Here is a 22,482-nt window from a genome sequence, read left to right as displayed (position 1 = left end):
GCTGAGCCTTGGCGATGGGTCTCGCGCTCTACTGAGCACCGTTCTACTTTTTCATTATTTCCTCAGCTTTTCCGCTTCCTCATGCCAAAGTCCTGGTGCGTACGTGCTTCATTTACACTTTCCTCTTCTGTGGGCAAATTGCCCTCCGCTGCCTCTTTGGACCGAACATACCCATTAGAGGTAAAAGAATAAGCTGCGTTTATTTTATTTTATTTTTTTTCATTTTGCAGTAACAACTTATTCCGAGCGCCTTTTTGGCAGCGCGCTCCTCTGCTGACCTTCAAGGTCTCAATCAGTGCAGCGAAGGGAGGGGAAAATAAATGGAAATGGCTGAGTCAGAGACCTCGTTTCGCGAGAACCGCCGGAATTGCGTCGGGGTTACTAAACCGGCTGCCCCGCGCCCGCTTTGTGTGTCCAGTAGATGACGTGCCGCCTTATTTCAAGATGGAGCCCCCTCAGATCCAGGTTCACCTGGAGGGCAACCGCCTCGTCCTCACCTGCATGGCGGAGGGAAGCTGGCCTCTGGAGTTCAAGTGGATCTACAACGGCAGCGAGCTCACGCGCTTTTCCTTGGAATACAGGTGAGCCACGCTTCACGACGGAAGGAAGGAAGGAAGGAGGAAGGAAGGAAGGAAGCTCGCCGTAAACCAGTTTTCGGCGTCGTCGTGGCCTGCCGCAGCGCCATTTTCGCGGAAGATTCGTCGCGCCAACAATTTATGCATCTCCGATGAGCTACACTATGACGATTAAATTGTAGTTTTAAAAAAAAATGTCACACGTCATGAGCTTTCAAATGGATGAGAAAAGATGGCGCGGGATTAAATATTAATTGATTTGCGAAAAGCAGAGACGTAACACTGAGGCCGCCGGAGCGGACCACCGCTACGCCGGAAGATTCTGTCCAGAAAGGTTTTGAAGGGCAGCCTCGGCGGAGTAGAAAATCATTTTCAATTTGGAATATTCATGTGAGCGAATGTGTCATATTTATGAGGAAAGGTTCTGATAATAGGAGAAAAAACAACTCGAGTGAAAGGAAATTTTCTTATTAAAATATTTCTAACGATATCACAATTACTTGAAGAGAACACCACAATAAAGCAACATTTATTGAAAAAAAAAATCTCAACCGAATGAAAATATGTAATAAATATTATATTTCCTCCACAGAATAATTTATTTTTTGAAAGGACATGTATTTTTACAGGAATAAGCACGTAATCTTAGAACTATTAATTTGTACTTTGATGTGAAAACTTTTTAGCAATGGAAAAAAATTGTATTTTAATCCAAAACAAAAAGTAATATAATTTCACGAGAAAAATTTTGTAATCATGATGTCTCTCTTGAGGAAAACTTTTTTCATGTGTCTGTGTATTTCTTATTAAAATATTTCTAATGTTGCCACAATTACCTGAAGAGAACACCATACATAATAAAGCAACATTTATTAAAAAAAAATCTCAACAGAATGAAAATATGTTCATTTTTAGATGAAAATATTATATTACCTACACAAAATAATTTTTTTTTGAAAAGACATGTATTTTTAACAGGAATAATCATGTAATCTTACAACTATTAATTTGTACTTTTATGTGAAAACCTTTTAGCAATGGAAAAAAATAGTATTTTAATCTAAAAAAAAAAAAGTAATTTGACAAGAAAATTTTTGTAATCATGCTGTCTGTCTTTAGGGAAACATTTCCCGTGTCCTGAATTAGAACATGACAATCATAAATATATGGTTTTCCTTCTGAAAATATTAATCATAGCAATAAGGAAGAGCCATTTTCCCCACCCCTCCCCGTCGAGAAATAATTATTTGCCTACTTAATTGTAACTAATAGCTGTGATTGTCAGCTGATGTCTCGTGAACGTATTCGTTTGCCTCCCGCCCCTGAGACGCAGCATCTGCCGTTCTGGGGATTGTCAAACGCGTTCGGATTTGCGTCTCTCGCCGCATTCAGCATGCATGAGATGTTTTCCTCGCCCGCCACAACAATCACAAAAGACATCTTTTCTCTTTTTTAATTATATTGCGGGAGCGTGGGTGTGCCGCGCTGCTCCGTCAGCAGTACGACGGTTCACTGGCAAAGAAGTTCTCGTGGACACGCGCACGCTTGTTTTTCGATTACTTTTGTCAGTTTGTGCTCACAAGAATGAATAATTCCACCCCCCCCCCCCAAAAAAAAACAAAAACAAAAACAAAAACAAAATAACGTCAAAACATCTCTAAAGCCGCTGAACATACGACGTGGCATGCACGGGCTCGGGCTTTGGCTCGTATTTCGACTTTTTCTGCCACACGTCATGAAATCGAAGTCATCGACATACATTTATGTAGAAAATAACGCTAAATTGCTTTATCTATTGAAGAATTATGAATTTACAATATATGACAGTGATAAAGAAATATAGAAATTATGTATCGAGTAGATTAAGATTAATGTTGCACTAAAAAATGGTATTACCAAACTGATTGCAATTCTGAAGTTTTATCTTCACAGGAAATCTTTTTAATTATTGATTCAAGAATAATTTTTTTTTTTTCGTTGTCTGATTTTTTTTTTTTTTTTTTTGTCTTCCCCCCCCACAGTGAATAATTAATTGGCTGCTGTGTGTCACGATGAAAACACAGATCGTGGCTGTCAGGTGGCAGCGTGCAATTAGCTGGCGCCACAAAGCCCTCGCCCTCGCCCTCGCCCTCGGTGCCACCCCTGGCACGCCGTACCTTTTCCCCTTGCTCCATCGTTTTCCGAATCTCGCCGTTCGGCTGTGCGCTCACGCCGGCTCTCTGCCCTCTGCTTTTTATTCCTCCCCAACCCCAATCAAACAAGCCAACTGGAATCAATTTTTCCGTAATTTCCGGTCCGCAAGCCGCACATTTTTTCACACGCTTTCAACCCTGCGGTTTACGCAGTGATGCGGCTAATTTGTGCATTTTTTTTTCTAACGGCCGCAAGGGGGCACTCGAGGGGAAAAGGTAAGAATGAGACCGGTGGAATATATGTGCTGAGAAAGTGACTTTTACTGGGCCTGTTAGCGCTGCGCTAGCGTTACCGATGTGCTAGCGTGTTGCCGCCGTTTTACTGTTGTGTTCCGGTGACTTTTTACCAGTAAGCTTTATTTTAACCAACACTGTTAGCATTAGCGCGGCACTAGTGTTAGTGCTAGCTTTAGTGCGGCGCTAGCTTTAGCACTCGCGTTAGCGCCTAGCGTTAGCGTTAAACTCTTTCTGTGTACCGTCTTTCTTTGTAAATATCTCGTGTTTCAATGTGGGCACTTGCGTCTTTTATGTACCAAATGGTATTTCCTTTACAAATGTACTCGGTGAGGCTTGTAACCAGGTGCGCTCTGTAGCCCGGGAATTACGGTTATCAAACGCCCCCCATCACACCGAACCGCACCGAAAGGGTTGCCGGCTTGGCGACCCTGCAAGTGGGTGGGCCCAAAAACATTTTTTAATTTCACAGTGGCAGGGGCGGTCGGTGCAAAAACGATTAAATCAGCTGCGAGGTTACCAAAGCGCTCCGCACATCCCAGTTGACATAAATGCCACCCTCCAACGTAGTCAAATTACTGCTCTGTATTAGCTATAAAATGCATATGCTGCATATATTTACGAGTCTGCTCGGGGTGCCCTGGATTCCCCGAACGTAGCGAATGCGGCGGATCATCGCGGCGCCGCGCCAAACTGCGTCGGGCCGACGGTGACGGATGGGCGGCGCCCCGTCATATGCGACGTGGCGTAATCGCGTGATGGATTGTTTCGCCTTCTGCTGTGCGTGTAGGTATCTCATCCCCTCGCTGGACCGGTCCCACGCCGGCCACTACCGCTGCATCGTGCGCAATCGAGTCGGGGCCATCATGCAGTGCAGCACGGAAGTGAAGGTCGCCTGTAAGTGCAAAAATACGCAACATACAATGCGCGCAGACACCACATAAATATTAACAATGTATGCGCACACCATATGATCAAATCTATACATAGATTGATCAAATCACAGGTGTCAAACTCAAGGCTCAGGGGCCAGATCCGGCCCGCCACATGGTTTTATGTGGCCCGCGTAGCCAAATCTAGAGTTTGCGTTTCTGTGATTCTTGTAAAAAATTGTACCAAAATTTCAAATTTGTCGTATATCATAAATGATCAAGTGGAGATATTACAAGCACCTTTGTGTTACAAATTATAAAGAGTTGAAAAACACGTTAGCCTTGATTTCTGATTCCAAAACCGCTTTGTAAATAGTTGATGGTGAGACAATGAAATATTTTTATTGTTTCACAGTCAAAGCGGCCCTTTGAGGGAAACCCGAACTACAACGTGGGCCGCGGGAAAAATGAGTTTGACACCCCTGTATATGCCCTGCTAAAAATGATCTATGGAAATTCTGTAGAAATCTGTACAATTCTCTCGAATTTGTACAAAACAACTTGTGGAGAACTTTGCCTTTCTATAGAAAATCTACAGAAGAATAGAATTTTTCATAGAAATTCTACAGGACTTGGGTCCTAAAGTTCTATAGTTCTTTAGAAATGTTCTATAGAAATTTTTTAGCAGGGTGTACATATTGGATTTACTGTACATCCAAACCTACACACTGGATTAATCCGCGTTATCCATATATATATACGTATTATATGCATTTTTTTTTTTGTGAGACGGCTCTATATGGATCCCACGCATATACGAACAGCCGATGCCTGCCCTGATTGCGCCCTTTGTGACTTGCGTCAGACATGAGCGGCTTCGTGGAGGGCGAGCGCTCGCAGAGGGTGTCGCAGGGCGACGGCGCCCTCATCCGCGCGCCGGGCATCCACAGCTTCCCCAAGCCGCAGATCACGTGGTTCCGCGACGGACGCAAGATCCCCTCCAGCGGACGCATGTAAGCCGTCGGAGAGTTCGCCGTCCGTTGTGAGGAAGAGCGTCGCGCGGTGATGAAGTGGGTCGTTCCGCCGGCACCTATTGACCGTGTAGGCGCGATGATTGAAGGCTCGGCGCGCAGCCGCCAGCCGGGGGGAACCAATTAGAGGCAATTGGGCAAAAGGGGCCTCAAATGACGTTACGCATGACTGACAGCGCTCACCCTCCGCTGGGTTCCTGCGCGCTGAATTTCTGCATCTCTCTCGCAGCCGTGGCACCGCTGGGATTTTGTAAGATTTATTCATGTTCAAAACAAAAAAAACAAAATATGGAGAGTTTATTACAATTTCAAGACAAACAATTACAATGTGTGGTGTGACCAGAATAAAATAATAATTGGAATTTTTTTAAATCATGTTTCCAAGATTGGCTTCGCAAAATAAGTGGGGGAAAAATGTGTCATATTTAAAAAAAAAAAAAAAAAAAAAGAATTTGTTTACACCACAGGTGTCAAACTCAAGGTCCGGGGGCCAGTTCTGTGGAGAGTCAAACGATTTATTATAATTTCAAGACAAACAATTACAATGTGTGGTGTGACCAGAATAAAATAATAATTGGAATTTTTTAAAATCATGTTTCCAAGATTGGCTTCGCAAAATAAGTGGGGGAAAAATGTGTACAAAAAATAAATAAATACAATTTTTTGTTTACACCACAGGTGTCAAACTCAAGGTCCGGGGGCCAGTTCTGTGGAGAGTTGAACAATTCATTACATTCTCAAGAGAAACAATTACAATGTGTGGTGTGACCAGAATAAAATAATAATTGGAATTTTTTAAAATCATGTTTCCAAGATTGGCTTCGCAAAATAAGTGGGGGAAAAAAATGTGTAATATTAAAAAAAATAAATGACATTTTTGGTTTACACCACAGGTGTCAAACTCAATGTGCGGGGGCTCGATCTGGCCTGCCACATGATTTTATGTGGCCCGCAAAGCCAAATCTAGAGTGTCAATTTCCACGATCCTTGGAAAAATCTGTACCAAAATTTCAAATTGTCATATATCATAAATGATAAAGTTGAAATATCGCAAGCATTTTTGTGTGACCAAACGTGAATAGTTGAAAAACACATTACCCTTGATTTCTGATTGCAAAACTAGTTCATAAATTGATGTAAATATGATGAGATGATTAAATATTTTTGTTCCAAAGTCATCACGGCCCACTCAGAGAAACCGGAACAGAAATGTGGCCCGCTAGAAAAATGGATTTGACACCCCTGGTTTACACTAAAAAGTTAGTTTTGACAAATGCTCTATAATACAAAATAGCCACAATTTATTTTGTTTACTTTCAGAAAGTAGAATAACAAAATTCCACGAGGGGAAAAAAAAAAAATGCTAATGTCACCTGAATGAATTCAACATATTCCGAGGAGAAAGTTTTGTTTCCGGGTTTCGAGTCCCCCGCAAAGAATCTTTCCCGCCGATCGCCTGGGATTCGTTTATCCGTCCGCGCAAATATCGGAAAGTGCGCCAACTCTCGGCTCTCCTCATGCGTTATTCATCCGGCAGCAGGTGGGCGCTCGCTTCAGTGACGCCATCTTCTCCTTTATTTTGGGTTTTTTCGCCGGGAAAGGCTTAGCCTGCGAGACGACAGTGAGGGACAACTCTGAGCCTGAACAGCTGCTCCGAAACCTGGAAAACAGATTATTCCAACTAATTAAGCATGTCGTGGGTTTTTTTTTTTTTGTTTTTTTTTTTTTGGTTGCAAACACCCATTATTACAATTTTATCAGGATTTCAAAAATATTGTCGACTTTACAATTTTCATTTTTTTTTCTTTGAAATGAATGAAATTGTCACAATTCCGCTTTTCATAAGCAAAACAACGCAAGGATACAATATAAGTAATTTACGGAACGGAAATATTTTGTGTGGCAGTTTGTTTTTTGGTTTTTTTTTTACCCTTTTTTTGGTTTAAAATCAATGAACTCTGTGCTGCCCCGTTTGGTGTGCACACCACGGCCACCAGGAGGCAGTGTAATGCAGTCATACTGATGTACTGTACATGGAGACGTGCTGCGCTCTTCAGTACCTCACTAATATTTGTTGCTCTTCATAGAGAACAACAAAAATATATATATATATTTTTTAACTTAGTGACTTTTATTTGGGGCTGTGCGGTGCCTCAGCTGGAAAGCATTGGCCTCACAGTTTGAGGTCCCGGGCTCGATCCCGGCCCCGCCTGTGTGGTCTTTGCATGTTCTCCCCATGCCTGTGTGGGTTTTCTGCGGGTGGGCACTCCGGTTTCCTCCAACATCCCAAAAACATGCGACATTAATTGGACACTCTAAATTGCCCGTAGGTGTGGTTGCGAGTGCGACCAGTTGTCTGTCTCCCTGTGCCCTGCGATTGGCTGGCAACCAGTTCAGGGCGTACCCTGCCTCTTGCCCGTTGACAGCTCCTTGTGAGGATAAGCGGCAAAGAAAATGGGTGTATGGATGGACTTTTCTTTGAGGTGGCACGGTGGCGCAGCTGGAAAGCATTGTCCTCACAGTTCTGAGGTCCCGGGCTCGATCCCGGCCCCGCCTGTGTGGAGTTTGCATGTTCTGCCCGTGCCTGCGTGGCTTTTCTCCGGGTGGGCACTCCGGTTTCCTCCCACGTCCCACAAACATGCGACATTAATTGGACACTCTAAATTGCCCGTAGGTGTGATTGTGAGTGCGCCCAGTTGTTTGTCTCCATGTGGCCTGCGATTGGCTGGCAACCAGTTTAGGGTCACAGCAGGTATAGGCTCCAGCACTCCCCGCGACCCTCGCGAGGATAAGCGGCTGAGAAAACGGGTGGACTTTTATTTGAGTCGCATCACTCGAGTGGGCTCACTGGCCCCCGTCGAGGGAGCGAGCGGGAGCCCGGCCGGACTTTTAATATCACGCCCGCAGACCAGACACCATTTCGGCGGCGCTTTGCTCGCTTTGCGTTAAGCCGCATTGATATGCAGACGCGCGGACGCCAGCGCGTGCGCGTTTTGTGTTTGTTTATCCCGCGCCGATCGGGCAGATGCCGGCAGTTTTGTCGAGCCTAATCTGGCTGCGTGCTTAGCGTCGGCTCTCATTTAATGGGCTCCTCTCACACGAGACCGTCAACCCGAAACGGCGCGCAGGCGTCCTCGTGTAGGAGTCGGGAAAAAAAAAACACGGCAATATTGTGCACGTATAAAGGGATTGACTGCAATCGTTATTTCTTCTCTCGTTCTTCATCTCTTAATGGTTTGCAGCGGAATGAGAAAAAAAAAAAAACGGAACAAGAAGACAGTTGGGCCTGCTGCTAATGTAATCCATCACCGTCATTTTTAAAATTCTGTAGACAATATATATATGTATGTGTGTGTGTGTGTTAGCTTAATTGGGAACTTCATCTGCCGGGCCAATTAGCCGCCATCTGTTGCCGCCGTCTATTTACGGAGACTCGCGCAATGAGTGGAAGAGCCGCGCCGGAGAGGAAAATAATTGCGAAATGTGCAACGTATGTTAAGAATGACGTTTACGTACGAGAAAACAAAAAGCTTGCACGTCAAAAGACGCCACTGCTGATGTGACGACGACGACGACGAGGAGGTTGCGGCGGTATGACGGAAAAAAAAAAATGGATGGGAAAATGTTTGGCGTTTTGGGAGGAAGAAATCACGGAAAATGTAAATAATGCGAGAATTCAGTGCTAAAAGCTTTAGGATATCCATCCATTGACTTCACCGCTTATCCTCACAAGGGTCACGGGAGTGCTGGACCCTATCCCAGCTACTCCCTGAACTGGTTACCAGCCAATCGTAGAGACAAACGGTGTCCGATTAATATCGCATGTTTTGGGGATGTTGAGTGCGGGAGGGGGGGGGGGACCGGAGTGCCCAAAGAAAAGCCACGCAGGCACAGGAAGAACATGCAAACTCCACACAGGCAGGTCTGGGTTTGAACCCGGGACCTCAGAACTGTGAGGCCAACGCTTTTCCACCTGACCACTGTGCCGCCCCTTAAAGACATTAGAAAATAAATGTTGAAAGATTTAATATAGTCAATACACAAATGTATAACATAATCTTGTTTTTGGGGAAAAAAGTAAATATTAGATGAATAAAGTTGTACTTTTTTTTTTTTTTTTTTACGAGGGTAAAGGTGATCAAAAATGTCACATTATGCCAATGCATTTGTAATTTTACAAAAATAGGTTCAAAGAAAAAAAATTGAGGATTAAACCAATGTGCACAAAAGAAATGAAATCTGGAATATTACAAGAAAGCGGTTATCAAAAGGAAAGAACTACAGTACTGACTGTGTACTACTTTTTGAGCCGCTACTCCAATGCCGTGGCTTTCCTTTGAGCGACTGATATATATATATATTTTTTGTTTGTTTGTTTTTTGTTGCATATGTTTCGAGTGGGTAAACAAAAAATGCTAACCTAACGACAGGACCGTACATGTGTTTTTTCCTATTTATGATTTTGTCTCTCCCCCCCCCCCCCCCCCCGCCCCCAGCGCCATCACCCTGGACAACACCCTGGTCATCCTGTCCACCGTGGCGCCCGACGCCGGCCGCTACTACGCGCAGGCCGTCAACGACAAAAACGGCGAGAACAAAACCAGCCAGCCGGTCACGCTCGCCGTGGAGAGTGAGTACTCGCGCCCGCCGCTCCGCCCGCTCGCCACTTGAAAGCCAATTGTTGTCTCGGGAACGGGATCGGAGAGCTCGACGGGGTCTGCGGACACTTTTAAGTACGGTCGCTCCGGTCGTCTTCCGATTTATGACGTCACCGTGCTTTAAAGGGGTGGGAAGAAGCCGCTTTGATTGGATGGACCGAAATCGCCAGTGCGCGTCGGGCGCAGTGGGAAGATGCGATTTTGGTGAATATGATCGAGGTGCAGCCATAAATGCGTATAAACAGCGGATGTGGAAACGTAGAAAGTAAATCATTCATTATTAACCTATATTCACGCTTAAGCTAGCTTTAAAAATAGTAACGTGTCGTAGTGGTATTTTATTCTTACTGCATACGATCCCGCTTCCCCGTGTGTCCCGTTGTTTATTGGTGATGTTGGCCCCTCTCGCGGGGGACGTCAAAACACTTCCGGACCCGATGCGTCGAAGTGAGTCCGTTCCAAACGACGCGGAAATGACGAGACGTTTTGCGAGGCCGAAAGTCGCCGTCCGTCCGCGGTAAACCGACGCCTGGCCAGCGGTGCAAATAAAAGCCAAGTATTATTTTATCTCTTCATTAGATTTATAGCCGCTGGCCCTCAATTAAAGATTTTATTGCGCGCGGGTCGCGTTTTTATCCGGAGCGTTTACAACGGCGCTCGGGATCGCGCGACGCGGGCCAAAATTGACATCTTATTCTTCGGTTTACGGCCGGCTTATTTTCTCCCAGGGTTGATGAAAATGTCATTTACATCCATTATGTTTCCGCGTAACGCAATGACGTTGAGGGATTCAAACGAGTAGTAAGTAGCGACCAACTCAAGAAGACTTTGGGGATGAGAGCATACTTTTTGCAAAACCCTGCATTTGTCTCGAGTTAGCTTGGATTTTTCTCGACTTTTGAGGGATTTTGAATGACTCGGCGAACGGCGCGGCTTGACGTCGTGTCCCTAATGAGGTGTCCGGTGGGTGTCGTGACGCGGGAGGCCGACTGGCGTTCTCAGCCCGAGTCCGTGATCGTCGGCGGCGGCGCTGCAAATTCGCTGCGTGGAGATCAGATATCAACGCCCGCCTGACCTTGCAGATCACACGGGCGTGTTATGCATCTGAAAGTCAATACTTTTTTTTTTTTTCCCCAGTTCTGCTGCTGCATTTGTTCGTTTGAACCACACTGTGGAGGAATAGAATGCAAAAGCACGCTTTGCGGGGAGCGGCGTAATCCGAAGGTAGCATACAAATCAGTCGGGCCGAGCAGGCAAAACGGTTCACCCTTTTTTTTCTTTTTATATTTTCATTTTTTTCAGTAGCGGTGCCTTTGTGCCTTACGCGTTTAATTCGGGCTATCACCGCACTTGAAAATCAAAACATACATTTTTTGCTTGTTTATTTAATAAAATAGCCATCTACCGTATTGTACTTTTTAAATTAAACGTTAAGGAATAACATGAAGAGGAAACAGTTGGTGGATGATGATGATGATGATGATAATTCAGATGGCATTTTGCCACTGCGTGTGGGCTCTGGGCCTTGGTCACCAGGGGGCAGTATAACAAATACAGATGATGATCGTACCAACAAAGCTGCAATATTGTTGTTCTCGATTTCTCCCAGAGGATAAAGAATAGATGTAAATCCATCCAGCCTTCCATCCATTTTCTTTTCCGCTTATCCTCACAAGGGTCGCCAGGGAGATCACATTCCGCATCCTGTTTATAAAGCTGCCACAGATGAATTTGAGTAATATTTGAGATGATGCATTGCACATATGATGTTTCATTGACCTTGGGAAGAAAATCACCATCCATCCATTTTCTTTTGCCGCTTATCCTCACGAGGGTCGCGGGGAGTGCTGGAGCCTATCCCAGCTGTCAGCGGGCAGGAGGCGGGGTACGCACTGAACTGGTCGCCAGCCGATCGCAGGGCACATCGAGACAAACAGCCGGACTAACAATCACACCTCGGGGCAATTTGGAGTGTCCAATTGATGTTGCATGTTTTTGGGATGTGGGAGGAAACCGGAGTGCCCACCCGGAAGAAACCCACGCAGGCACGGGGAGAACATGCAAACTCCACACAGGCGGCGCCGGGATCAAACCCGGGTCTTTACCAGTTAATCGACCTATGTAAGTATATATAAATGATAATTTTGTTATATTTGCATGTCTCCATGCATTCAAATATCAATTGTCTAAAGGATTATAATTACTGCAACATTGATGCTAATTCTTTTAGCCCGTCTAATACTTTTTTGCATTTTAGTTTAGCACGAAGCTAGCAGACGTCCGTAAAACTGAGTTTATCTGCCAAGTTTCTTCTTGTAGGGCACTTTGACGCCACCACAGTTGCATTTCTATACATCAGAATTAGAAAACATTTCTCTCGTTCAGTATAGATTCGTTACACGACGTAAACAATTTGATGATTTTCACGTGATGATTGACTGTATGACCGATGCCTCACTTTTAAAATTGCTCCGCCGAAGTACGACAAAATCGCGGCAGTATATCGACGGGGGAAGTGGATAAACATGGGAGCGAAACTCTTTCCCCTTTGACACGGGCAGGTGTAAACAATCCGCCGACACTCGTAAGCAAGACTTCACCGGGCGGGTCAGCCCGTCGTTGCCTCCCATTTAATTAGGAGATTACACACTTGAGCTCTTCTCCACGTCGAGACTTTATGAACTGCAGCGCGTTCATTACTGCCAGGCAGCCTGTCACAATAAAAGCGGCCGCAGTTGAACGGAGGCTTTTGTTGGTGTCACCCGCAAACGCTTTCGGGCTCCGTTCGTAAGCTCTCTTTAGTCAATGTGCCACGTGTTTCACTAAAAGGTAAGATGGCGCCGCGGTAAATTATCAGGAGTTCAACGTGTCGGGAGAAGCTGCGATGTCAAATTGGAGGGAAGATTCGGGACCGTCAACAATACGAACCAAAATTTGCTGGAAAATCAGAAATCAAAACACCGCTGAGGGGATACTTTCACATTACAGCAAAAAAAAAAAAAAAACATCACGAAAAAGAAATTCTAAAATCTAGACAATATTTAAAAACAGTGAGAAAATAACAACCATCCCTGTTTGTTGCTTTTTCATTTGTGGTGCTGCCAGAATAACGGTAATTTCCGGTCTATAAGCCGCGGCTTTTTTCACACGCTTTCAACTCTGCGGTTTATGCGGCGATGCGGCTAATTTGCGCGTTTTTTCTGACGGCCGCAAGGGGTACTCGAGCGGAAAATGGAACCGGTGGAATATGTGTGCCGAGGGAGTGACTTTTACCGTTAGCACTGCGCTAGCGTGTTACTGCCGTGTCTCTGTGATTTCTACTGGAATGTGTTTTTATAACCGGCCCTGTTAGCACGGCACTAGTGTTAGCGTGGCGCTAGCATTAAACGAAACTTTCTTTGTAAATATCTTGTGTTTCACTGTGGGCACTTGCGGCTTTTACACAGCTGCGGCGTACGTATGTACCAAGTGGTATTTCCTTCTCAAATGTGCTGGGTGAGGCTTATAACCAGAATTACGTTACATTGTGAGGAATTCGCCTGACTTGCTGTCGTTTTTAGCCACAGTTGGTTTTGGTTTTTTTGTTTTTTTTATGCCGATTTCTGAGGGATGCTGACGACTACGCGGTAGGCCGCATAACTCGATGCAGAAACTGCTTTTATTGACGTTAACGGAGACAGTCGCGCAGCCTTATCAATCAGCTGCATTTATTGTTATGATTTTTAAGTAATTCTAAGGGCTGTGTGCGTCCTTCGGGTTGAACAACTTCATATTTTTGTGGCCGACGCGAAGGTGAGCTTGCGGATTTTCTGCGCCGTCCTGAAATGCCCTGGCCACTCCCACTGACCCATTCATCCAATCACATTCAGGCATCACAACTGCCAGGTTCGTTACAGGGTAACATTTTCGTAGATAATGAAGAAAAACTTTGGAGGCGAGAATGCTCGTCTTTGTCATTCAAAAATAATATTTTTTTTTTGAAGATTTGACAGATAAAACCAAAGTTATGAGATTGTTTTACCATGCAAAACAAATATTCTGTATGTAAATATTAGGCGTTGATGTTTTTCTTTATCTAGTACTTGGTGACATTACGTTGTTGTTTTTTTTTATAGTGTCTCATCGTTTGAACAGGTTTTGTTTTCTGAATCTGGACGAATGACGGCAAACTGTTTTATTTCTCCGTCGGTAGCAGTCAGCAGGATCCCCAGTGGATTGATTGACTTTAAAACGTACTTATTGACGCCCGTTAATAGTGAAGCGGTACACTTAGGAGGGGAGTGAAGTGGGGTGCTGAAATGCTTCCGTAGTACAAAATAACCTAATTATCCCACTTGGATCCATCTCGTCATGAAGCACCTCTCGTGTGGCGTTATATTCCAAAAGTCAATGTTATTTAAAGAGACAGCTCTGCCGGGTTGCTGCCAAGTTTACAAGAAGCTCAAAGTGCAATTTGTTTCTGGAAGTTTCCGCTGGATAGCGTCCACGGCGCACGCTTGGCGGCCGTTCAAATTTGGAGTGGAAACGCCAATCGAGCGTGTTCGGTCGATGACTGTCAAACTACATCAGCCGCTAATTATATTTTTGTCGTTGTTCGCCGGAAGCCAGAACTCGACTTTGAGCTCATTTGACTGAGAAATGCCGAAGCCTTCCCAGTCCCATCAACGACGTTTGGCAGGGCCCCGTCTCGCCGGCGTCCGTCGCCGGGGCGAAAACGCCCCGTGGAGCGGCAAAACGTCGGGCCGGCGAAGTCACGCGAGCCGGTCAGAGAGGACGGAAAATAAACGGCTCCGGGTGACAATCGCGCTCAGCCTCGCTAGCATCTGCTAATCCCATCGCAGCCAATCGTAAAACGTTCCTCCCGGCGGGACCGCTGCGACTGAAGCGCCGAGCTCATCCGTATTACCCTGCGAGTGTGTGGAAATATTTTGCCAATCAGGAGGCCGGCGGCACAGCCATTTGCAAAATATGAAAGTCTGCTCTGAAATACAAATGCGGTCAAAGCGCAAATGAAATCGAAACGGAGAAGTTCTTTGTTTTTTTTTTCGGGAGCTTGGCTGACTGACGTTCTGCCTCTTTGCACGTTATCTTGTGACGGAACAGGATGAGACTTATTTATTCTTACTTTTACTTGTTATTTATTTGTTTACTACCGTCATTTCTCGTGTATAATCTTCAAAAGCCAATAGTGCGCAGTATACATGGGGCTAATAAAAGTTACAAAATTCTTTCACAATGAAATGAGGTATATGATTATGAGGAGTTTTAGAAAAAAAAAAACACTTTTAAAGCTGCAGTGTTGAAACGTAACACTATTGTGCACCGCTATATTAAATTACGTAGTTCGAGAAGAAGACGTCATATTGCTGATCAGAATTGATTCAAGAAACAAATTTGAAGAGGGTCAACGGTGACATTTATTGCATATAAATGTATCAATGGCTTGAAAGTCATGGGTGTGCAGTTTACATCGGGGGAAAAAAAAGATTCTTCTGATTTTGGAGTCAATTTGGTGGTGAGAAATTACAGTAGTTTGTTTTTTTCAATGTCAGTATGTATTTTCATTCCATACAAGTTCTCCCCCCTCCTCCATTTGTTTCATTACTACCCACAATCCATCATAAGATGGGGCTAATTGGCAGCACGCAGTTTTCTCGTCATATTTTATCCATCCATCCATCTAGTTTCCGAGCTGCTTATCCTCACGAGGGTCGTGACTGGTTGCCAGCCAATCGCAGGGCACACAAAGACAAACAGCCGCACTCACAATCACACCGAAGGCCAAATTCGAGTCTTCAATGCGTGCAAACGAGTTTTTTGGGACGTGGGAGGAGACCAGAGTGCCCGGAGAAAAGCCACGCAGGCACGGGGACAACATGCAAACTCCAGACAGTCCAAGGCGGTCCTCAGAACCGTGAGGCCGACGCTTGAGCAGCTTGCTTTGTTTGATTTCATCTTATTTCCGTCGGGCTTGTGCGTCTCGTCTCTCCGAAAGGCAAATTTCTGACAAACGGCGACAGGCTTGGTGACGCTTTTAAATTAAAAAGCTGCTTATGGGCGGCCTTAACCTGTGGCAGCCCCCTCCCCCGCCTCCGACGCGCTCGGTCCCTTGAAACGCATCTTCGGGGGTGCGGGGTGCACTCCGGGGAGCCGACAGTAAATGAGATGAGATCGGGAGAGAGAGAGATCACTGATTGAGGGCAGCGAATCGATGGTGGGTCGGAGGCGCGCTGAATGGCGGCTGAGCGATGGCGCTGCATTTAATCGGCGTGTGTGTTTGTCTCAATTATGCCACATAATGGCTTGGAACACCTGGCCCGGCAGCCGGCGCAGGAAGGGCCCTTTGCGCCGAGAGGAGGAAGAGGAGGAGGACGAAGGCGAGGGTGGGGAAAAAAGTGCAAAGTAAAGACCGGCCTTGTTAATAGCAGCTGGGAATAGCGACTGAATGTCAGGCCGCTTTCTTGCCGTCGCACGTGTTTCATTTCACCCGCTGAATGCTTTTATGGATTTTTTTTTTCCTCGTGCGCGTTTGTGATAGACGTGGGAGGACCGGCGGACCCCGTGGCCCCCTCCATCATCGTCCCCCCGAAGAACACCAGCGTGACCGTCGGACGGAACGAGGCCATCTTGGAGTGCGTCGCCAACGCCAGGTCCGGTCAAGCACGAATTTAAAACCAAAATTTTCCCCCTTTGGTTCCTGGAATTCTGCGTACTCTCAGAAGCGAATTTTCATCATCTTTGTGTCTCCGGAAGGCCGCTGGTCAAGATGAGCATCGCGTGGAGGAAAGACGGCGCGGCCGTCCGCGCCGGGATCCGAGACTTCGGCCGCCGACTGGTCATCAGTCAGCCGACGCTCGCCGACGGCGGCTACTACGAGTGCGAGGCGGCACTCCGCGGCAGCGCCGTGCCGCCGGTCACGGCCGGCGCCTTCCTGCACGTGCTCGGTGTGTAGGTCGCCGCCTGGCGGGCTATCAGGGGACGGTGCGGCGCATTGTGAGAAGCGCCAAGCTTGATCTGCAACCCAAATTCTCATAATATTACATGATCACCCCAGAAATATTTTTCCCGCATATTAATTACTATTTTTTTCCAAGCAAACAAGTCAATAAATCAAAACTTCTTCTCATTAATTTTACATTTTTCAAATATTATTGCTTGATTTTTTTTTTTTACCCCTTATTCAGACCTTTTGCATAATGATATTAAAATATTCTCCAAAATATTTTTCCTGTATAATGAGGTGTTTCTGACACTGCACGTAAGCAGTTTTGTTTTGCGTGTGACTGCAACTTTTCTCCTCTAAATGTAAAATTGCAACTTCCTCGTCACGAACTGTTGACTGCTTCTCACAATATCCATTTTTTTGTCTCAACATTTGCCTTTTTTTTTTGTTGTTGTTGTTTTCGCGAACCAGAATACCCGCTGTTTGTGAAAGAGCCGCCCATCCACATCACCGCCGAGATGGAGAAGGTGGTGGACATCCCGTGTCAGGCTCGAGGTCCGTCCGTTTTTTATCGCCTCATTTTCGCTACCCGAACGAACAAGAATCACATTTTTTTTTTTTTTTTTGCATGTGGACGCTCGCAGGGACGCCCCAGCCAGACATCGTGTGGTACAAGGACGCGGCGGCCATCAGCACGGTGAAGATCCCGAGGTACAAGATCGTGGCGGGAGGCAGCCTGCAGATCAACGGCCTCCTGCCCGACGACACGGGAATGTTCCAGTGCTTCGCCCGCAATCTGGCCGGAGAGATCCAGACCAACACCTACCTGGCCGTCACCAGTGAGTCGGGACCGCTTCCTTTTCCGCGATCTGGGAATCGGTGCCCGCGTTTCCAACTTTCCTCGTAATATTCCCAAAAAAGCATCCTCCTTTGTTGTCGTTTATTAGAAACAGAGCTCGTCCTCAACCCTTGTGTGTTTTTCCACTGGAGACGCTCTTGCTAGGCTTTTCTCGTCAAGTTGTTGAGGGGGGGCTCCTTTTGAGGCTCGCCATCATCACCCCTCCTTCACCTCATTGTGTGTGTCAGGCATCGCCCCCAACATCACCGCCGGCCCCGCTGACAGTGCCGTGATTGACAGCATGTCAGTCATCCTGCACTGCGAGACGTCTGGAGCGCCGCGGCCAGCCATCACCTGGCAGAAAGGTGTGCAAATCAAACGCTGCCCTCTAATTTGTTTTTGTATATATACACTCATTTTTCTCCATTGTCACGAAATCACACTCCCGGTAGCTGAAGAACATTGTGAAAAGACTTGCACATTCCAAGCAGGCCAGCAGAAGCACATGCATTCCTTTAATCTCAATGAGACTGGACTATTGTAAGGGTTTTCTAACTGGTCTGCCGCAGCATGACAGCATGAAACAGCCGCGGCTCAGGTTGTGACCAGAACAAAGAGAAGAGAACACATTATGCCAATCAATTCTGAAGTCTCTAAAGTAGCTCCCGGTCAGTTATAGAATAGACTTTAAATTCTTTTTCGGGAGAAACGCCGGAGAAAAAAATCAAATCGATCAAGCAATAATTCGTGGATGACGAAGGTGACACCGTAACTTCTTCTTCCAGGCGAGCGCGTCCTGGCCAGCGGCTCGGTTCAGCTGCCCAGGTTCACCCTGCTGGAATCGGGCAGCCTGCTCATCAGCCCGTCCCACCTGTCGGACGCGGGGACGTACACCTGCATGGCCAGCAACTCCAGGGGCATCGACGAAGCCTCCGCCGACCTGGTGGTGTGGGGTGAGCGCTACACTCTGACCAAACCAAAATGATGACTTAGATTTAGCGGAACCAGCTAGCACAAGACCCAAACGTCGTAGTGTCAAACTCAAGGCCTGGGGGCCAGATTCGGCTCACCGAATCATTTTAAGGCGCTGGCTAAAGCAATCTGAAATTGCAACTGTTGAGATATTGCAAGTAATTTTTTTTTTTTTTTGGTTTTTGTTCCTCAACTCCTTTTTGCAACGAGTTGAACAATCATTGAACAAAGTTTCGGGTTTGAAAACAAGTTCTCCAATAATTTGCCATGGACATGCTGAACATCCGTTGAAGTGAATATCTTTCAGGGATTCAAGTGTGCATGAGGAGCAATTTTGGTGACGATTGATCGCAGTTTTCAGTCACGAAGCGACGTTAAGCGTTTTAGACTTTATTGGGTTCCTCTTGAGCTGCCCTTGAAAGGAAAAGTAAAGCGGTCGACTTATTTGAACTCAGACACACTCGAAATCGGGAACGATTCCACGTCCGAGCCCACAAGCCGCCGTTGAAACGAACGTCCCCCTCGCTGTGTGCAGCGCGCACCCGCATCAGCAAGCCGCCGCAGGACCAGAGCGTCATCAAGGGCACCAAAGCGGTCATGGCCTGCGGCGTGACCCACGACCCCAGCGTCGGCATCAGGTAAGCCCAGAAAAATGTTTGTCGTCGTCGTCGTCGTCGTGGTGGTGGTTTTGGGCTTATCACACTTGCGTTTAATGAGTTTGTGAAATCAGCGCTTCCATCTCGTCAGGCGTCGATCCTCCCCCTCATGACCCCCTGTGGGACGCGAGTCTTATGATGCAAATATGTGTGTGTGTGTGGGCCGCTGTCTTCGGAGCCCAGTGATTAGAGTTTCTGTCACCTGTGGGCCTCGTGGCATCGATCGCGCGGCGGCGGTAAACAGAGGAATATGTAAACAGAGTAATAACTTCAGACGGCGTCTTTAATTAAACGCAACGCCGAGGAGATTAGCTGCGGAGCCCCCGACAGTCACAATTAATCACCGCATCTCCCGGCACGCACGCGCGCGGAACCTTTTTGGGATTCGACACTGGAACTGGATCGAGGTACCTCCTTGGTGACGGCTCGGGAGACCGCACTTACTAAAAACGTTGCGGTTGTTACCATCGATTGCATTAGCCTCGGCGGTATTCCTCCGCCCATTTTCTGAGCCGCTTATCCTCACAAAGGTCACGGGAATAGCCTATCCCGGCTGTCGTTGGGCAGGGGATTGGTCACACCCTCAACTGGTTGCCAGCCAATCGCAGGGCACAGAGGCAGACGGCAGTTGCACTCGCAATCTCACCTCGGGGCAATTTACTGTCTCCAATCAGTATTGATGCTCCATATTTTATAATATGTTGCTCATTAAATTAAATTGAGTATTTTTCTCATAATAATTACCAATGTAAGAATTTTCAATATTAGTTACATTAAATGTAATATTTTCTACATCAATATTAAATACATTATTTTATTACAAAATATCATAACGGATGTGATATTAATCTAGGTTTTAGTGTTATTATATCAATTTATGTATTATATTTTTGATTTTAAAATGATTAATTGTGTGCGGCACGATGGATCAGCTAGTAAAGTGTTGGCCTCACAGTTCTGAGGACCCGGGTTCGATCCCGGCCCCGCCTGCGTGGAGTTTGCATGTTCTCCCCGTGCCTGCGTGGGTTTCCTCCCACATCCCAAAAAACATGCAACATTGATTGGACACTCTAAAAATTGCCCCTAGGTGCGATTGTGAGTGCGGCTGTTTGTCTCGATGTGCCCTGCGATTGGCTGGCGACCAGTTCAGGGTGTACCCCGCCTCTTGCCCGTCGACAGCCGGGATAGTCTCCAGCATTCCCCATGACCCTTATGAGGATAAGCGGCAAAGAAAATGGATGGATGGATGGATGGATGGATGGATGGATGGATGGATGGAAATGATGAATTGTCTAACAATAATTGTGAGTGGTTTACAATAATATTCAATATTAATCAACCACTTCCTCATATTTTCTAAACTCTCCCGCTGCCATTTCCGTCGTCTTGGCCCCGACCCAATTGCGCGGCCACCCCATTCATAGCTGGGCCCTTATTATTTTTGAAATATTGCCCGTCAGTTGCTTGCTAGCATGAAGCGCAAGAAGCTAACCGCCCAGCGAACGTCATCGGCCGTGCTTTTGTCCTTCAGCTACGTGTGGGAGAAAAGCGGCTCGGCGCTGGACGTGAACGCGTCGCCCCGCCTGCGACTGGACGCCGAGGGCACCCTGCACATCTCCCAGACGTGGTCCGGCGACATCGGCACGTACACCTGCCGCGTCACCTCCGTGGGCGGCAACGACTCTCGCAGCGCCCACCTCCGAGTCAGGTGTGCGCAAAAATTCCCACTTAAAAAAAAAATAATAATAATTCAAACATCACCTGGGAAATCAGTTTGCCGTGGAAGATAAGTGAGGAGCTAAAAGGAAGTTTAATTCCCGTTACAAGCCGATGCCATGAAATGGGCGTGCGTGTGAGTGAATATGCTCCTTGGGATTTTCCAAACTTTACATTTTAACTGCGGCCTAATACGCAATCTAAATTGGTGCAGGATTAAATTGGATTTCCGATCTGGGAGATGTATTTTGGATAAAGATTTGACGAGAGATAGGACGTGAAAAAAAACAAAAAATCACATTCAAAGCACACGTGTAATACGTCTTTTGTTTGATTTTTTTTTTCATGCTGTTATTAAATAAACCTCATTCCTCATATTGTTAGAAATGCTTATTTTTACTTTTTTCACTCATGTATCTGTATGAAGTTACAAAATAATAGAAAGACATTATTAAGTATGGAATTTATTATTTTACTTTATCTATATTGATGCAGATTTTATGCTTCTGTTGTTACTAATATACAATTAAATAAATGGCAAAAAAGCATGAAATAAAAAATAGAATAAATACAATTTTAATTATTTTGAATAATTTGGTCATTCAACCAGCGGAGGTGAACGACGCGCGTTTTCGTCTTGCAGGCAACTCCCTCACGCGCCCGAGAACCCCGTGGCGACGCTGAGCAGGACGGAGAAGCGCGCCATCAACCTGACGTGGGCGCAGGCCTTCGACGGCAACAGCCCGCTCATCCGCTACATCCTGGAAGTGTCCGAGAACAGTGAGCGGATCCCTTTTGTTATTTTTTATTTATTTTTTTTTTTTATTCCGAGTCGCCGCACGCGCTCCGTCGCTTCCCCGGCGGGGTAACGCGCCGAGTCGCGCGTCTGGATGAGGCTAACTGACAAGACATTAACAGGAAAATGAATCACGCCAGAACTGCATAATGAGTCGGATTCTTTTTGAGGGTGTAATTGAATTTCGCTCTTGATATCTGGAAGACTGAAGACACGAGAGTAGGAGCTGCTATTTGAGGAATGTGGCATGAATACACCGGAATCAAATGTTTGAAAATGCATATTTTCCATTTATACATTCAATGATTTTATAGAGAGAAGCCAAAAAAATGAACTTTTAAGCAGGTAGCTGCATGCCGACTCCCATTTAACATGAGTTTGAAGGTGACATGACAGATGATCTCACGTCATTTTGGGTGCTTTAAAGACTGTTTGCGTCGTACTTGCCACAATTGACGAGTATTCGCTTGTGTGCGTCAGACGCTCCGTGGACGGTGCTCCTTGCCAACATCGAGCCGGAGTCCAACGGGGTGGCGGTGGGCGGCCTCATCCCGGCGCGCTCCTACCAGTTCCGCCTGTGCGCCGTCAACGACGTCGGCCGAGGGCAGTTCAGCAAAGAGAGCGAGCGGTAAGGTTCGCCAAAGCGGATGATTCCAAACACATCGAGAGCGCCAATCTTTCAGCTTTCCGTGTGCTATTGTAGTCATTTAAAGAAAAAATGAAAAAAAAACAATAACAAAAATAGGCCCGTCTAAATAGTTATTTAGGTTGTTAGGTAAGTAGAACCAAGAATGCAGCCCTATGGGGGCACAAACCAGTGCAATCTGTAGGCCGGTCCCAAGCCCGGATAAATGCAGAGGGTTGCGTCAGGAAGGGCATCCGGCGTAAAAACTGTGCCAAACAAATATGAGCGTTCATCTAAAGAATCCCATACCGGATCGGTCGTGGCCCGGGTTAACAACGCCCGCCCCCGGCACTGCTAACCTGCAGGGCGTCGGT

General features: G+C 46.2%; 1 protein-coding gene across 1 annotated transcript in view; it reads left to right on the top strand.

The window, feature by feature from the left end:
* LOC133514285 (protein sidekick-2-like) overlaps window positions 1-22,482 on the top strand; it is a 166,743-nt gene that overhangs the window by 102,226 nt on the left and 42,035 nt on the right. The window contains 14 exon segments of the mRNA XM_061845836.1: window positions 419-581; window positions 3,792-3,898; window positions 4,739-4,886; window positions 9,401-9,534; window positions 16,101-16,212; window positions 16,316-16,506; window positions 16,977-17,060; window positions 17,150-17,344; window positions 17,592-17,708; window positions 18,129-18,296; window positions 18,851-18,953; window positions 20,503-20,679; window positions 21,331-21,467; window positions 21,964-22,111. Of these exon segments, the coding sequence (XP_061701820.1) occupies window positions 419-581; window positions 3,792-3,898; window positions 4,739-4,886; window positions 9,401-9,534; window positions 16,101-16,212; window positions 16,316-16,506; window positions 16,977-17,060; window positions 17,150-17,344; window positions 17,592-17,708; window positions 18,129-18,296; window positions 18,851-18,953; window positions 20,503-20,679; window positions 21,331-21,467; window positions 21,964-22,111 (1,984 nt within the window).

Source organism: Syngnathoides biaculeatus, chromosome 16, assembly GCF_019802595.1.
Source record: "Syngnathoides biaculeatus isolate LvHL_M chromosome 16, ASM1980259v1, whole genome shotgun sequence".
In the NCBI taxonomy this organism is placed as follows: Eukaryota; Metazoa; Chordata; class Actinopteri; order Syngnathiformes; family Syngnathidae; genus Syngnathoides; species Syngnathoides biaculeatus.
Note: the sequence above shows the minus strand (reverse complement) of the source record. Positions and strands in the feature narration are given on the sequence as shown.